At 37.3% G+C, this 19,106-nt stretch overlaps 1 protein-coding gene across 1 annotated transcript; it reads left to right on the forward strand.

Moving 5' to 3' along the window:
* The first annotated feature begins 17,227 nt into the window (after positions 1 to 17,227).
* LOC128581752 (heterogeneous nuclear ribonucleoprotein D-like) lies at positions 17,228 to 18,369 on the forward strand. The gene has a single exon (XM_053584925.1). The coding sequence runs from the start codon at positions 17,257 to 17,259 to the stop codon at positions 18,082 to 18,084; it is 828 nt and encodes a 275-aa protein (XP_053440900.1). The 5' UTR covers positions 17,228 to 17,256; the 3' UTR covers positions 18,085 to 18,369.
* The last annotated feature ends 737 nt before the right edge of the window (positions 18,370 to 19,106 follow it).

The raw sequence follows: 19,106 nt of genomic DNA on the forward strand, positions 1-19,106 counted from the left end.
CTGCACTTGCCTCTAGAAGCAAAGAAAGTAAATCTTTGTGTTTATGCCCTCTAGTCCTTGGTGTTTGGTTATGGCAATCCTAGAGAAGTAATAAATATGCCTTAGGGAATGACATAGCACACATATGACTTCCCTGAATCCTTACAATCACCTGTGTTTGTTCTTAGTCAATGGATGAGATAAAAGGAAGAGCCAGGATGATAAAATATTAGTTTTTAAATACTAATACCAACACCCCACAATACTTTTGAAGGCCTGCCAAAATGTTTAACATCTGCCTTGAGGGAAGCAACTGGTTAGGAACCAAAACAGTGAAGGAAGGAAGAACAATGGAGTAAGACCAAGTCTAAACCCCACAGATAACTTGCTCATTGTAAAGAGAAAAATGTGTCTTTAAAGGGGAGAGATCTGATTTTATTTGCCTTAATCAAAGGATCAAATGGTGGTAAAATCTGACATTATGTGAGGATGGATGTGATGCAATGTGAAATACTTGAAATACCATGAATAAAATACAATGTTACTTATGATGTATTCTTGCCATAAATGTTTTACTCTTACTTTAATCACATCTGTACACTTAATTTTTAATTTCCAGGAAATATAAGAAATAGGAGAGCATGTTAACCTGTGAAATGAGGAAGCAATAAAACAAATTCAGAATGTGGATCATTTTATGTGAAAACTAGTCTGGACTCTTCAAAAAGTGAATGTTAAAAAGAGCACACATGTGTGGAGGGAAGTTCTTCTAACGTGGCCTAAAGAGATATAATAACACACACAACGTGCAAACCTAGAGTGGATTATTTGAGTAAAAGAAAGAGCTAGAAAGATAATCCTTGGAAGAAGGAGAAAATTTAAATGCAAGATTTTTGTTACTTTTCTTAGGCGTGTTAATAGTACTATAGATATGTAACAGAAAGTCTTCATTTTAAAGAATTTAAATGTAAAAGTGTGATCTCTGCATTTTATTAGGTCATGAAATATGAAATGTCAGATTTTGAATCAAAAGTTTATTATATCTCAAATAAGAAGCAGATGGGGCACGGTGGTTCACGTCTGTAATTCTAGCACTCTGGGAGACTGAGGTGAGTGGATTGCTTGAGCTCAGGAGTGAGCAAGACTGAGCCTCCACCTCTGCTAAAAACAGAAAAACTAGATGGGGCATTGTGGTGAGCCCCTGTAGTGTTGGGAAGCTGAGGCAAGGGGATCACATGAGCCTAAGAGTTTGAGGTTGCTGTGAGTTAGGATACCACAGCACTCTATGCAGGGCACATAGCAAGACTCTGTCTCAAAAAAATAAAATAAAATAAAATGGGACAGCACCTGTGGCTCAAAGGAGTGGGGCGCCAGCCCCATATGCCGGAGGTGGTGGGTTCAAACACAGCCCTGGCCAAAAATAAAAAAATACAAAAATAAAAATTAAAAATAAATAAGTAAATAAAATGAAAAACATAAAAACAAGAATCAATATAATTAATCAAAGTATACACCTAAACTGTGGACACAGTTTTGCCAATGTAACGGTAGCTTGTGTGGGACAGCAACAGAAAAGCCTCAAGAGCGAGTGGTGATATAATCACAATGGGCATTTTCCATAGCTTGCTGAGAATTGAATATTTTTCACCCAAGAAGTGGTCCAAAGCCCAGAAGAAGTGGTAGTCAGTTGGTGCAAGGTCTGCTGAATACAGTGGATGACAGAGTTTCCACATCCAACTTCTGCACTTTGAGCAGCATTGTTTGTGCGCCAAGCACACTTAGAGAATTTCCCTATCTCTATTGACCAGTCTTGGCTGCCTAATTGCAAAAATCATCATTATTTCACTCAATTGGTTGTGGCAGACATCACAGTAATCAAACGACTGGGTTTCATGAAGCTGTAGTGGGTAATGCCAGCACTGGACCACAAAACACCATCAGCGTTTTTGATGAATATTCAGTTTTGGGCTATTGATCAGCACTTCTTCGTTCTCCATCCCTTGTGGTGAAAGCTTGTCATTATCAAAAAGAATTCATTTCTCATCACATGTAACAATACAGTTTAGAAATGGTTTACCTTTATGTTATGACAACAAAGATACGCAAGCCTTGAGATAATCTCTTCTGATGCTCCTTTAATTCATTTGGTACCCACCTTTCTAGCTTTTTTTACCTTGCCAATTTGTTTCAAGTGGTCTAATATTAGTGGAATAGTAATGTCAAACCTGCTGCTAATTCACGTGACAGTTCAGATGGATTTGCTTCCACTACAGCTTTAGGGTCGCCCAGATGGCTCATTTTCAAGATTTAAATCACCAGAATGGAACTTTTCAAACTATACAACTACTATGCATTCACTAGCCACATTCTTGTCAAACATTGCATTGATATTTTGAACTATCTACAAATTACAGATGTTCAATAAGCATTTTGAATGAAATGAATGAAAGAACACTTGAGGTTTATTTTGGATGGATATTCTGTCAAGTTCTCTTAATTCTTTCTGTAAGAAATAGCAATAATAGCCCTTGTGTATATGGTCTCACAAATGCAAATGCATAACTAAAATGTTTGCTTGGCAGCCAAATGTCCATGCTGCTGATAATTACACTGGAAACAATTCATTTGATTTGGTCCTTTCTAAAAACTGCAGATTGTTTAGTAATTTATACATAACATATGATCAGATCAGCTGTATAAAACCAAGTGTAGAATCATTCATAGTTTTTAAAAGTCTTATTACCTTATAAATTTTCTTTTTTCATAATTTTTATAAATTTTCTATACCTAATGTGTCAGACATAAAAAATGATAAATTTGAACCAAAAGTTTCATGTCTTAAAATAGCTTTAAAAGTTCATTTTTATTAGTAGAGAAATATTTTCCTATGAATTGAGGTAACAGGATTGAAGAAATTTTGACTTTGTTTAACATGGGCAGGCTTCTTATAACAACCTGGTTAAATTGCCCAGGGAGTTTTAAAGAAATAATAGGAAAAAATAAAATTCAATGAATGAAATACTGTTTCCAAGAGCGGGGATAATTTAATCTCATTCCATAAAAGTAAGAAAGAAAGTTCATGACTTTTTCCCAGTAAGGAATCACATAAAACTTGGAAAATACCGTTTTTAGCTAGATTCTAACTCTCTACAAGAACTCTTGAGAAAGCTTAATAAAGGCTTTAGATTTCAAGGCATAAATACAGCCTGAAATGGTTACTAAGGTATATTTAATAGATTTATTATTTCCATTAAAGAACTTATGTACCTGTCTACGATTTATCAAATTGATGGATACCCAGAAAATAATCTATGGTCTTTAATTGCCAAGTTCCCAAACCATAAACAATGATACTGGGATCAGAAGGTAAAAAGATCATTCCTTTGATCATGGAGTACAAACATTATAGCATTTTCGCTGCCACACACATACACCAATATAAAGAAATTTATTCAAATTCTGTACAAAATTGTATTGTTCAGTCTCTTCAGAAAATTAAAATACATTAATATTTAACTATTGTAATATTTAAGTACCCTCTTCTTTAAAAACAACTCAGCAGGACCAAATATATTAGTCATTATGAAAGTTTTGAGATACACAAAAAAATCAAGAAACATTAAATCTAAAACAAATGAAGTCCTCCCAGCAACAGTGACAAGCCAAGCACATAGAAACCTTCCTGGGTGAATCAGAAAGGAAACTGTTAACTGTATTTCTTCAAAGTGAAATAATGGATCATAACACTTAAACCTTTCGTTGTGACATACATCAATGGCATCCTGAGGTATCTCCTTCATGAAGTTCTACAATTCTATGAAAATTTTAAATTTGGGGGAGGAATGGTTTTTGTTTTAGCTTAGGAACATCTTGTAGTTTTGAAATTGAAAGCTGTAGTTTCACTTCTGAGCCAATGACTCTGAAATCTTTTATCTACAGCCCAAATTTCTCCTTTTGGAAAAACATACATGCTAGCTCGGGTTCTCAACCGACTTCTCCCAAAAGCACCTCAAACTGAACATGTCTAAAATCGAAGGTGTGGCCATCTAAAAGCATCCCCTCCTTTTTGTACCCTTTATCCTTGCGCAGGATGCCCCCACCCCTTCAGTGTCTTACACCAAAAACATTGATGCTATCTTAATGGTTTTTTACTAACCACTTTGAATTTTTCCAAAAGTTATATAAAAAAATTGATGTGAGATCGTGACTGAAGTATCTTCTTGTCCCTAGAAGTAAGCAACAGAGCAAGGCATTACAGTGATGACATCTATTTTCTTCAGATAAGACTCTCAATTTTCCCCCAGATTCAAGGGAGATTATCCTGAGGGTGTTTATTAGCCAGAGGTACAAGAAGGAACTGGAAAGAGGAAGGGTGGGTGTCATTTCTGCTGACATGCAGAGTACCTTACTTTAGGCAACTGCAACAAAATACCATCAACTGAGTAGCTTGTAAACAACAGAACTTTCTCAATAGTTCTGGAAACTAGAATTTGGAGATCAGGGTGGCAGGACGGTCGGGATCTGGAGAAAGCCTTCTTTCATTTGTACGCTGCAGACTTCTCACTTTATCTCCCTGGGGGAAAAAAGAGCTAGAGAGCTTTCTGGGTTCCCTTTTATGAGAGCATTCATTCCGTCCATGAGGGTTCCACTCTTGTGACCCAGTTAACTCCTGAAAGTCCCAGCTCCTAATATTTTCATGTTTGTGGGTAGAAGTGAAATATGTGAATTTTAGGGGACTGAATCATTCCACAACACAGTAATCTTCCCCTCTGCTTCTCTTTCTCTTCAGAAAGGAGAACATTCAACCTTTCTGCCTCTCTCTTACAAGATCAGAGATGTCAAAATTTTTCCTCTCTGTATCATACTACGTTGCAGACTGGAGGAGGACACTGGCTTGGCAGTCGTCGAGCCATTTGACAAGTAGAGCACCTGATGTTGTTAGGGTGCGAAGGGATATTGTTAGGGTGAGAACAGAGCCCCTGGAGCAGGGAGTACCGGGAGCCAGTCTTTGGTCCCATGAAAGGACCCATGAATCTAAATTTCTCTTGTTTAGACTGGAGACTTGGGCTAAAATCATATTTCTGGCTTTTCTACCACTGCCCAGTGCAGGACCAGCGAAATTCAGTGAGTAAGGGGTCCTCAGCAGGAAAAGGCTGTAGGATTACCAGATTTGCTTCTGGGAAAAGAGGAAGGAAAGGGAGCCCTAGCAAATTGGCAAATGGCTCACCACATCTCCCGTGTCGGAGGCAGCAATGGACAGCTTTGTACAGCCTCTGGATAAAAACAAATGTATCCACGAAAGAGAACCAATACTTGGAAGTCTGTCTCATAATCTTCCCACAGAGGAAAAAGAGCCAGGCTGCTTTACCTTGAGAAGGAAAGGCCATGAACAAGGGAACAGTGAGCTTGCCATTAGTAACTTGGGTTGCGTAAGTAAGCAAATGTCCCCATCCCCCACACTCAGCCTTGACAGCAGCTACGGACTTGAAGGATCATAGCAGGAAATGGGAAGGGAGAGGGCTGAAGAAAACCAGCCAGCATCCCCTCCCCTGCTCTGTGCTGAAGGAGTGGAACTTTGAACAGGAGAAAAGGCTATTTTAAGAACCTAAAGTGTCTTCGATATTGTGTAATTATACTGAAATATTATGAAGAGAGTTGGCTTCCCAGGAGAAAAAGAGTCTACAATTAGAAGCAGTTTGAGAAAGAAAAGGTGGCTCCATGTTTACATCAAAATCAGTGGAGACATCTTAATCAAACCAACCCATGAATAATAACGCATCTAAATATTTCCCAGATCTATTCTGTCTTTCTTGTCCCATTGTAACTGGCATAGGCCAGGCTGGGGTTCCTACCTTTCACGCTGCTTATTAACAAGTTCCCCTTCCTTTCTTCTAACCTGGTACTGCCCCAATTTTTCCATTATTTTTTCCTCTGTCTTTTCTAATTTACAAATCTCATTGTCGCTCTTAAACGGCTTCCAACTCTTAGTAAATCTAATTTTATACATTTGGATGACATTCCAGGCATTTTTAAGATCCTACTTCCTCATTCATTTTCATCAGGACCTCTAAATTTATACAACTGTAAACCTGAGCTACTTAGAACCTCTGACCATTACTTCCTCTCTCCGGCCATATATGTTCTTATTTACTTTCCCCGTTTGCTTGAAACGCCAGAAAATTCTCCTAGGCAATTCATCAATTTTGAAGAATGGCTAAATGCTGACTAGCCACAGCGACGGCTGTGATTTCTTCAGGCTGACTTAACTGTTCTCTTCTAGGTCCCTCTCAGTTTGGCACACACCATCATCGACAAGTCTGCTTCAGGGCTTCCTTGTCATGGTTTGCCGTCACACAATAGTAAAAATTACTGTCAAAATTAATTAGATTTGTTTCATGAGAATCCACAAGACAACTCTGAGTTCTTAATATCAGGAAAAGTATGCTTTTCTTGAACAACTTGTTGGGCTTTAATACAAGTATACTTAATCTTGTATCTTTCTCAAAGGATAATAATACCCTCAAGGGCACCTAGCATACACTAGCAGATTAATTGCATTTTCTTGAATGAATAAGAGATGTTAACAGGCCTCTCTTCCTTTGGTCACTAGAAAGCTCAAAGAGAATTTGTGATCCATCTTGTGCCACACAGGAGCTCATGGCCTGTGGTTGCTCTATTAACTTTAACGCTGATTTCCCCTCATGTCCTCCCCCACTTTTTCTTGTTCATTATACCTATCAATTCATACTTTTATGTTTCCTTTTAAAATATTTCAATAGAATACATATATGGACCTCATTTTCCTCTTGAAAGCAAAAAGGGTAAATCATACGAGGTAGTCCTGCATTCATTCATTAATGAAAGAAGAGTGATATAAATATAAAACCAACATAATTTGGCAGAGTTCAGTAAAATAGATCATTGAATTTAGTTTTCTTGTGAGCATTGTTATGAGCATTTGTTATGGTAAATAAAGTTTACTAATTCTACTTTGTTTTATATTTCAGGTTAATATAAGGGTAAAATGATTAAGTTACATTGTTTGCATCTCTCAGGTGAAGTTCAAGTTGTAGGTGAGTCCTGTATACCCTTACATTGTGCCCATTAGGTGAGAGCACTAATTCTACTTTTAATTCAACTTTCACTGTTACCTATGCTACAGTCTAAAGTATAGATATTATTTTTTAAAAAATAAGTTTGATTTCATCAGAGTTGTAGTAAAATATGTTCAGCTAACGGGCATGAAATTGTCAGAAAGATTATATCATTCCGGTTTTACTATAGCAGACAGGTTTTTCCATAAGAACTTCCAAGATAAAGATCTGTAGTTACAACAAACTGCCAATCTGAATGTTCCCAGCCACGAAGGAAATGGTTCTAACACCGGAACTGTTTGAGACTTCTTTAAGTATGCTTCTTGTTAGGTTATCTGTACTCTGTATACCTCCACTCTTAGATAAGAAATTGTTTGTTTGCTGACACCAGATGCAGAGAAAGTTTGTGCTTTAGGATAAAAACTAAATGAACAAATCTAAAGCTGTGATTCTTCATGCTATATTTAATAATTTAATCTTAATTTTAGTCTCCTCATCTGTATAATCCTCATCATATGTCCCAACTGGATTTATTGCATAGTTAAATGAGGTAAAATAGTAAATTTCTTAGAATATTGATTGACACATACATTTTGGTTGAATCATGACAAGGTTGTCTTTTGTGTTTCTTTATGTTTGTTTTTGAGACAGAGTCACCCTCTGTTGCCCAAGCTGTGATTCTTCATTTTATAGTTATTTATAAATATTCAAATATTTTATATTTGAAAATGTTTCCAGTCATAAGCTCTAGTGAAGTTCTTCAGAAAGGATGCATAACCTCCTATTAAAAACATATTCAGTAGTGTTAAATTTCAAATTCTCTTGTTATAAAATCTACCTAGAAGGTTAGGCAGCAGAATAAAGAAAGTAAGAGGCCTTAATTGGACAAGCATTCTCTGAATAATCAGAAGATTTGGAGTGCGATGGAAAGCCTATGTAAGAAATAATTGGTTCTTAGCCACTAAATTTTGGATTTGGTTTTGAAGTACAGCCAATTATACCTCTGTGAATGTAACTGCCAGATTTGGGGATATTTAAAAAAGAGAGGCACTAGGGAAATAGAGAACATTGACTTAAAAATAATTAAAAATGGACTACACTATGTACATTATTTAAATCCTGATAAAAAGTAATTACTACATTCTGTCAGTGGACTGAAACCCCTAATATAAAAAGAAACAGCTGGGCATGATGGCTCATGCATATAATCTCAGCACTTTGGCAGGCTGAGGTAGGAAGATGGCTTGAGGCCAGGAGTTCAAGACCAGCCTCAGAAACATAGAGAGACTCGTGTCTTTACAAAAAATTCAAAATAAATAAATAAATAAATAGCCCAGCATGTTGGTTTGCACCTGTAGTCCTAGATACTGGGGAGGCTGATGCAGGAGGATCCCTTGAGCTCAGAGTTCAAGCTTTCAGTGAGCTATGATTGACTGTGCCACTGCACTCCACCTTGGGCACCAGAAGGTGACTCTGTCTCAAAAACAAACATAAAAGATAATGTTGTCTTGATTCAACCAAAATGTATGTGTCAATCAATATTCTAAGAAATTTACTATTTTACCTCATTTAACTATGCAATAAATCCGGTTGGGACATATGATGAGGATTATACAGATGAGGAGACTAAAATTAAGAGTGGTTAGGGACTTTCTCAAAGCCTTCCTATTCATGCATGGTTAAGTAAAGGGCTGGGGACCTTAGGCTGAGACATAGCCAGAACAAAAGGAGTAATTATGAGCTATATACAGACTTGAAAGTACTTTTACCACCCATTAGCTACATGGCTGTGGTAAATTACTTAGCTTCTTTGAGGATCTGTAAGTTGATAACAATATTTATCTCTTAGAGTTGTGAGAATGAAATGGGATTGTGTATCAGAAGTAAAATAGATGTTAAATAAATGTTTGTTCAATGTATTATTGAATAATTGGTTGATGAGTGAAAAGTTCTACATGGTTTTTAATGTGAATTGAATAGATTAATATAAATGACTGCCTGTCACTTATAAGTACTAATAAATATTACACAATGCTATATTACTAAAGTCTCTTTGTAGGCATAGCTTCTATTACGACCATTAACTTACAAAGTTTGATTTCACATCTCAGCTACTGCTTACTCATTATCTCAATCAGAAATTATAAATAAAGCTGAATGTCACGCGTTTGTGATCTCTTCTTTGTAGTTACCTATCTACTTTAACTTCACATCTTGCTTGATCTTGCCTAGTATATTTTTCCAACATTACGCACGGAACTACATTTTTAAAAAACCTGCCAGTGAATGTGGCTACTTTACAAAACCTGCCTCTCTCTAATTGGAGCCAGCAATACCCCCATGTTCCCTTTCTGCTGGCTAGGTGTTATTTCCTTGTTAAGGAGAGATTTGACGTTGCCATTTCCAATTCATGAACCCACATGTCACTGTCACAGGCCTGGTTTTGATCTTTGAAGCACCTCTCCCTAAACTGGTATTCAGATCCCTTGCTTTTAAGGAAAGGAGACCTGGTGCCTCCATCAGACGTTATTAACCTGAGGAGAAACACAAGTCCTGTCATGACAGATGTGGCTTGGGACATAAGCATGCTGTTGTCTCCCAGATTCTAGTCAGTCTGAAAGGGACAACCCAGCCCGCTGACTAGCCTGGCATGTGCAGGAAACCAGCTGGACAAAGGGTCGAATCTGTTTCAAATTAGGGGAGCAGAAATACAGTAAGATGATTGCACTTTGATTAAATGACTGAAAACAATTTATCAGCTCAATAAGTTGTCACACTATCTGTCACATAAATGAGACAGTAAAACAGATTTGGTCTATAATACCATCTGACAAAATGCAAACCAGATCAGATGGTTCATTTTTTAGATTCCCTCTTTTTATTACCTTTTTAGAAAGAATTTCAAAGTTTTAGTAGTTGTTCATACAAGGTCCTTGCACTTTTGCTCTTTAATTTTCTGAAATCTTATTTTAGGAGAGAACAGCTTCAAGACTGAAGCTGTACCCAAAAGTCTCTCATTTTTTCATTCATTTGAAGAATCAGTGAAACTTGAAACGCCTTCTACTAGTAAGAGCTTCTGTTTGCTGAGGACTTATTCTGTGCCAGGCTACACTCTTTATAGGCAGTCACCTTTAATCCTCACGGCGACGAGAGCAGATAGGTTTGATGATACTCATTTTAAGGATGGAAAAGCTGTGCCTAAGAAAAATTAGATAATGTACTCAGGATCACACAACTGTAAGTGTAAGGTCTGGAATTTAAACCTGGGTCTGTCTGACTCCTGAAACTATGGTTTTCATCATTTACTCTTCATTTGGATCCAATTCAATTAAAAAGTATTTCCTGAGTACCATTATCCAAATAGCATGGGAATTCAGAGTAAGCACACAGACAGATTGAAGTGGGTAGGAGCAACACATAAAATGTAGTCTAGGCAAACAGGATATACTTATTAAAACTGAACTTAGGTTCAGTTTCCACTTCCCTGTTTCAAGCTAATAAAATATAACTATCTAACCTTACTTTCCCTGGAGTGTGCTGCTGAGTAGAAAAAAGGGGCTGAAAGTATAAATAGCTTGTGAGATAACTGAAAAATGTTTTCAATTCACCAGAGGCACCTTCTATTCTGATGCTGGACAGCCCGGAGAGGAAAGGAAAACAGGCAATTCGGCAGTGGGGTTACTGGTTTGCTGGTTATCAGTTTGTTGCCTCTTAGCTCAAGTCCTCCTGTCTTTGCCCTGTGTTTCTCTTTGCCGGCTGGTACAATGCCCCATTCATAAAATGCGGGGAACAGGCAGCAGTGCAAGAGGAAGGGGGTTCTCTTTCTGTTCAGGTGCTGTCTATGTCACTGTCTGTGTCACTGCAACAGCTCACTGCAGCTCCTGTTCTGTTGGTGTGGGGGACTCAGCGGTGCAGACCCAAGAGTTCTGCCAGCACAATCACCAGCCTCTTCCCAGGGAGTCTTGCCTGCTCCTTTGTAGGCAGCTTCTCAGCAAGTCCCTTCGGCACCTCAGTAGGTGACTTCCAGCTTGACAGTTATGGCCTGCAGCACTCAGCAAACTTCAGCCCCCAGCTGCACAGCCACACTCTTCAAAGAAGTCTGTATCTCGGCCTTGGAGCAAGGGAAGCGCCTCCAAGTCTGTTCCTTCCTTGGACATACCCTCTCAGCTCCAGAATTAGAACTTGTTCTCTTTACATCTGGTATCCCTGCCCCTTCCCAATGCAAACTCCTCTGTATTTTTTTCAGATTCCTAATGCAATTGCCCGTTTTCAGAATTTCTATTAATAATTTATCTAAATTTCTCCTACGCATCTTGACACACTCCCCCTTGTATTCTGACTGCGATAGTTATGGATTAGTTTGTATCACCCATGGAGTGATTTTATTCACACCTTGATCTTTTTGAACTTTTCAGTGCTCTGAGCCTCTGAAGGTCCTTCCTTGGAAGAATCCTGGCATCTCTTGGTTTTTCTCTGGCCACCCCCTGGCCCCTGAGGTCTTCCATCTTCTGCCTATTGCTGTGGTTTCCTCCCAGGTCCCTGCCTAGGCCAGCCTCGTCTTTTGAAGGAGAGTGGCCTTGGTGTGATTTCATTCTTTTGTTACCAGCTTGTTACAGCTTATCCTTGCTCAGGTTCCCAAGCCTTCAGTTCTGCTGCCCAGGCCATCTCATGCACACATCCTCTTTTGCAGCCTTTCCACAGTGATTCCAGGTGGAGCAAATATCCACCCACAAAGGACCTCCATGTTCTGGGACATCTGTCCAACACGGGGAGTTCATTCCACATTTGGTGATTCATCTGAAAAGTTTGAGAATCATTTTAAAAGATAGAATGAGTGGCCTAGTCACCCTGAATGAGTCATTTTTTTCATTCCTTCCCCATAGAGTCAGTCTTCCCCAGGATGCATACAGAATTTATTACATACCACCCTCACCTCAGGAATGGTTATCTACTTAATACATATTTTCTTATAAACTTGCCTTACCTTTTCTACTAGACTCTAAAACCTGAATGTGAACTCAATCCCTAATTTATTTCTGTCTTTTCTGCCCTACCTAATGTAGTGTTTTTGTGTGATAAGTGTCCAAACATTTGTTGAATGAGAGAGTGAATGAACTGCATTATTTTTAATTCCAAAAAATTAGACTGGTGTAATCATGTAATTAATGGTTCCATTTTAAAAACAAACCATTGAGAGTGATGGAAGAGAGACTCCAAAAGTGCCATGTAGAGGCTGGTTGTAAACAATCAGTCATTCATAAAAACATTTATTGAGTATCCTCTAGGTACACAGAACTGTGCTAAGTGCTAAGGTCACAGAAATAAATCACATAAATGTCTGAGATTACAGATTCAAAGTCTACCGAGGATGACCAGTGTATACACAGATGTTTGTTTTTCAGTGTAATGAAGATGAGTATAAAACAGGGCATGAAGAGGACATATGTAATTCCACCAACATAATACTCAATACACTCAAGTGCAGTTGCCGGTTGAATCATTGCCTTCTTTAAAAGATTACAAGTTCCATGAGGTCAATGGCTCTGTTTTCTATGTTCACTACAGTCTCCTAAGGATCTAGTGGGGATCTTGGCACATACAGGCACTGAATAATCTTCTGAAGGAATGAATGAATGAAGGTACTACTGCTCCTGCTCCTATTAATAGCTGGAGGAGAAGGTCAGGGAAGCACAGAATTTTAATTTGCAGTAAGTTATAGGAGATCAGACTGGGGTCAGAGAGAGGTTATTAGCTCCAGTATTTATTAACGAGGCGGACTGAGGTGTTACCTATCCAGACCTTGGTTTTCACATCTATGAAATGGACGTGATACTATTACCTCCCTCATAGCTTTATTATAAGAATTAAGATAATAATCACAGACGTTTAGGCACACTGCCTAATGTATAGTATGTACTTATTAAATACTACCCATATTATACCTATTATTGTTTTCTGTATGTTTATCTGTTTGTTACTTATAAAGAAAGCAGAGGAAAAAAGTGTCAGTACTTCTTCTCAATGTAAATTTGATTATAGTACTTCGCATTTGTAGACAAGAGGATAAAGGACCTTCCCTTGAGATGCGAATAATTACTACTAATGATTTTCACAATCTGAAATTCTCACATGCTAATAATCTTCACAGTTTTGACATTCGAAGGCTTTTATGGCCTATTTAGAGTTTCTACATGAGAAGTTAATGATGACAAGTCAAGTGTATCTTCTTAAACTCAGATTTAGTTAAATCGATTAAGGTATTTATTACAAAAACTAAAATGGCTCTCATTTCATATTTAGAAAATATAAGTAATCTTTGCTCCTCATTTTTCTTTCAGGGATTTATCTCAAGAATCAACTATTGGATATACGCAATATTCTCCATACAAGCTTGTCAGTGATATACAGACTAAAATTGGAAGTCTAAATATCTAATAGTGAGAATTGGTTAAACAGATTACAATTTAATGGAATACAGTGATGCCATTAAATGGGATGGTGTAGAGATTATTAGTGCCCTGAAGCAGGGTTTATAATACATTAAGCAAGCAGATTTAAAACTGCATAAACATTAATATCACATAAATGTATATACATCTGTGTGTATAAATATCTGTGTATTTGTGAGAATTGAATATTTTATTTAATTAGAAGAAAATCTTTTCAATTTTATTTTTAGAGGACTTTTCATGATTTTATATGTATACTTGATTGTAAATAGCACTGTTACAAGATAACATAGCACTACATGCTTTCAATATTGTGACTCAAGAATTAAGGGCTTTGTTTAGGAGCTTTGAAGTAATTTTTTCCTCAAAAGTTCCATTTTAAAAGGCTTAACTAAGAAACAAGTGGAACAAAATCTAGTGACCAATACATTTGTGCCTATTTGAACGACCATAGCTATACAAATGTGTAAAGATATAATTAAGTAAATTGTTTTATTTTAAAAGTTTTAGAATTTAAATTTATATAGACAGCTGTTTTGGTAATTCTGAATTTTTATAGAGCAGCAAGATTTATTGTTACTTAACCCTCCATCTTGCTTCTAAATATATTTCATTTTTAAGAAGGTAAAAGATGTATTTTTTTATTATTTTTTATTTTTTTGGCCAGGGCTGGGTTTGAACCCACCACCTCCAGCATATGGGGCTGGCGCCTTACTCCTTTGAGCCACAGGTGCCGCCCAAGATGTACATTATTTTTAGTAGGTCCATCTGGTTGTCAATAGGCATCTGTGTTAGCCAGAATAAACCCCCTCCTCTGAAAAATCCACATTCTAATTTCTAATTCCCAGTCAGGAAAAGTTTACCTTACATGGCAAAAGGAAATTAGAGACACAGACAGAATTAATCTGCCGTTAAGTTGACCTGAAAATAGGAAGATTGTCTTGGATTGTCTGTGTGGACAATATAATCACAAGCTTCCTTCAAAGTGGAAGAAGGATATAGCGGAGTCAGAGTGTTGCGGTGTGAAAAGAAATCGCTCTTTCTTGGCTGGCTTTGAAGATGGAGGAAGAGTCTGAGCCGAAGAATGCAAAGAGCCGCCCCACGCTGGAGAAGGCAAGGGGGTGGGGGGGTCTATATTAGACTCTCCAGAAGGAATGCAGACCTGTGTACATCTTGATTTTAGCCCAGTGAGACCCGTGTCAACTTCTAATTTATAGAACTTAAAAAAAATGAATTTGTCTTGCTTTAAGCTACTAAGCATGCTCATTTTTTTGTAGCCGTAGTAGAAAACTAATGTCATTGCCAAATTAACAAGTGCAAAATCAATTTTTTTTCCTTTTCTGATCTTTCCCACTCAACTGACTGCATTTGCATTCTTCCAGGTGATGAAGTCATAAAGTTTTGAGTCATTATTAACTTCTTCCCTTTCAAATCCAATCTGAAAAGATTCTGGGGAGTTCTACCTTCTAAATTTGTACAGGGTTAAAGTACTTCTCCCCATTTCCACCTCTATCAAGTTCCTCAAATATCTCAAGACTGGTTCTGACCTTCCTGTTTCCAGCCTGGCCCCAACCTAGATTCTGCCTCTGATGACAGAATGAGGTGTTTGAAGATGTAGTTCATTTCATGACACTCTGCTCAAAATTTTGCCATGGCTTTCCATTCTAATGAGGTAAAACAGTTCTTATATAACCTACAAGGTCCTACATGCCTTGACCCCCATGGCACGTTCTTTACCTTATTTACCTCTGTTGTACTGAGCCAGACCTATTGTCCTGGTCACTGTTTCTAGAACACTGGAAGCAAATACCTGTGGGAATATTTTCCCTTGTGGGTGGAATGCTTTCCTCAGATGTCCGTGTACATGGCTGTCCCCATCGCTGCGTTGTGATTTCCCCTGACACCATGCCTACAAAGTCCTGCACCCCCTCTCCCAGCACCCTGTATCTCCTTATTCTATTTTATTCTTCTCTTGGCACTTATCACCACTTGCTTATTTGTTTTCTGTGTCTTGCCCCATTTGAACATAATTGCTATGAGAGAGGAGATGTGATCTATTTTTGTGATCATTCACTGCTATATTTCCCTTGTCCAAATCAGTGTCTGAGTCATTGGAGGTGTTCACTAGATATTTTTTGACAGAAGAAGTAACTGATGCTTACGTTTTTCATCATACTGTTCATCTTCTTAGTAACCTTCAGTCAACTGCTTGGCAAAACTCAAAAGGAATTAAATTTGACATACTGAATGAATGATTTTTATTTATGAAGGAAATCATAAAGATCATGGAAGAAATTGAGGAAGGACACTAAAACCCAACCACTAAAAGAAGCCCAAATTTCAAATTATGTCAGGGTATGAACTCTGGAACCAGACTGTCTGGAGTTAACTTCTACCTAATTCTGCCACTTAGAACATGTCCTATCTTGGGCAAATTACTCAACTTCCCTATAGCTCCATTTCTCATTTATAAAATAAGAATAATAGTATCTATCCAATAGTGTTGTTTGTTATGTGGATTAGAGGAGCTAGTGTTTGATAATGCTTTGAATAGTGCCTAGCCAGTAGCAGGTTTTACATGGTAGTTTTTTAAGTAAACAAATTAGCCTTCTTTTTCCATTTCATATAATTTTTCAGAACACAGAAGAAAAAAAATCCTTTCAAACCATTGTGTACCAAATATAACATTAAAATTAAAGCTAAAAAAGGATAAATAACGAAGATTACACCGTAGAGTCATTGCACATTTAAACAGAAATGTAAAAATCACATAAATAAAATACTAACAAATAATGTAGCTGTGTGTTTAAGGTTTGATACAGAATAATGAAGTATAATTCAAACCTGGAATTCAAGTATAATTCAATAGTGTTAAATCTATTAATATGGGAGGGACAATATGATCCTAAATGATAATGAGGGTTATTTGACAAATTCAGTTTCTGTCCTTGTAATGGAAAAAAAATGCCCAATGCTTTGTAAGTGTCTCCTCTTGCAGTGTTTTAGGCACTAAAACTTTATTATAAAAATCAGGCTGAAAATAGAGGCACTGTCAGTTAAAAATATTATTTAATATAATAAACATAATGTAATATTTGTGTCAATTTAGTAAGCAATATTCAATAAATACAATTATAAAATTCTAGAAATGAACTGTTTGTCTTGAGGAAAAACCTGAATGAAATTTTCTGAGTTTTGAAATCTAGACTCTGAGACTAAATTGACTGTTAATCTGAATTATTAATCTATAGTAAATATTAATATTACCATGTAGGAGCTAAGTTATAATAATTTTTACTTATATTAAATTTCTTAGAATTAGGATTAATGATTTTTTGCTATTTAAAAGATTAGAATCATGCTTGAGGTTTAAATTGAATTGAATCTTGCTTCAATAATTGAAAGTCACTTGGGCTCTTCCGCCGCCATTTTATTTATTTATTTATTTATTTTTTTTTTATTAAATCATAGTTGTATACATCAATATGATCATGGGGCACCATACACTTGTTTCATGGAATATTTGACACATTTCATCTCATTAGTTGACATAGCCCTCCTGGCATTTTCCTAGTTACTTTGTCAAGACATTTACATTCCACATTTGCCAAGGCTCACATGTACCTTTGTAAGATGCACCACATGTGTCCAGCTCTATACAACGCTCCACCGCCGCTGCTGCCGGGAGGGACCGGACTGTGGGCCAGCAACCCCCTGCCGACAGCTCCACCACCATGGAGGATATGAACGAGTACAGCAACATAGAGGAATTCGCAGAGGGATCCAAGATCAACGCGAGCAAGAATCAGCAGGATGGCGGTGTAGACTGCACAATTAAAATAGATCCAGTCACTGGAAGATCAAGAGGATTTGGATTTGTGCTTTTCAAAGATGCTGCTAGTGTTGATAAGGTTTTGGAACTGAAAGAACACAAACTGGATGGCAAATTGATAGACCCCCAAAGAGCCAAAGCTTTAGAAGGGAAAGAGCCCCCTAAAAAGGTTTTTGTGGGAGGATTGAGCCCAGATACTTCTGAAGAACAAATTAAAGAATATTTTGGAGCCTTTGGAGAGATTGAAAATATTGAACTTCCCATGGATACAAAAACGAATGAAAGGAGAGGATTTTGTTTTATCACATATACAGATGAAGAGCCAGTAAAGAAATTGTTAGAAAGCAGATATCATCAAATCGGTTCTGGGAAGTGCGAAATCAAAGTTGCACAGCTCAAAGAAGTATATAGACAGCAACAGCAACAACAGAAAGGAGGAAGAGGTGCTGCGTCCAGTGGAGGAGGTGGTACTAGGGGTAGAGGCCGAGGTCAGGGCCAGAACTGGAACCAAGGATTTAATAACTGTTATGATCAAGGATATGGAAATTACAATAGTGCCTATGGTGGTGATCAAAACTGTAGTGGCTATGGCGGATATGATTATACTGGGTATAACTATGGGAACTATGGCTATGGACAGGGATATGCAGACTACAGTGGCCAACAGAGCACTTATGGCAAGGCATCTCGAGGGGGTGGCAATCACCCAAACAATTACCAGCCATACTAAAGGAGGACATTAGAGAAAACAGGAGGAAGTGCTAACGTAACCCATCTTGCAGGACAACAACGAAGATTGGTCTTCTGTTGATCTAAGATGATTATTTTGTAAAAGACTTTCTAGTGTACAAGACACAAGTGTGTCCAGCTGTATATAGCTGCCAATTAGTTTTCTTTGTTTTTACTTCGTCCTTTGCTATCTGTGTTATGACTCAATGTGGATTTGTGTTTATGTACATTTCGTTTGTATGACTTCATGTTAAACTTCAAATAAATGCTTCCTTATGTGAAAAAAAAAAAAGAAAGTCACTTGGAATTATTATTATTTTTTAATACTTTTGATTAAATCCATTTTCAGAAATGACAAAATAACACTTTGCTCTCTTGTGACAATTTAACAAGAAAGGAAATGTTGATAAACTACCCAACCTGACCTTTGTATTTCCCACTATGATGGATGGTGTTGGGGGGTACCCAACGTGCACCCCTTCATAGCTTTTCTGCACCCCCTGATGGAGCACTGATTTACTTAGTGATATATTGCTCCCCCACATAGCCTACCTACCCAAGAGGAAGCCGACCGCACCTCAAGACCAGGGAGTTCGCAAGGTTGGTCTAAGGCAGAGTTCCCACACATTTTGGTCCCAGGAATCCCTTTATATTCTTAGAATTGTTGAGGATTCCCATTTTTTTGTTTATTTGGATTGTATTTACTGATATTTGCTATAATAGTAATTGAAAGAGAAATTTTAAAAATATTATTAATAATTTAAAAATATTTAATTGACAGGTACACTGAAAGCCCTGATTCCACTACTAGACTATTCATCCATGTAACAAAAATTCACTTGTACCCATTAATCTATTGAAATAAAAAAAACTTATTTTATGTTAACAAAAATAACTTATTTTTTGAAAAATGGGTCTCAGGGACCCTCAGAAGTCTCCTATTGTCCGTCTCGGTCTAATTGCTCATCTCACCAGGATACAATTACTGAGACAAGGAGGATTGCCAGGGAAGGGAGGGAATTA

This window comes from Nycticebus coucang, chromosome 3, assembly GCF_027406575.1.
Source record: "Nycticebus coucang isolate mNycCou1 chromosome 3, mNycCou1.pri, whole genome shotgun sequence".
NCBI classification, from domain to species: domain Eukaryota; kingdom Metazoa; phylum Chordata; class Mammalia; order Primates; family Lorisidae; genus Nycticebus; species Nycticebus coucang.

What these genes read in the sequence shown, in the direction of transcription:
- LOC128581752 (XM_053584925.1), top strand. Translation starts at nt 17,257, where the DNA reads ATGGAGGATATGAACGAGTACAGCAACATAGAGGAATTCGCAGAGGGA.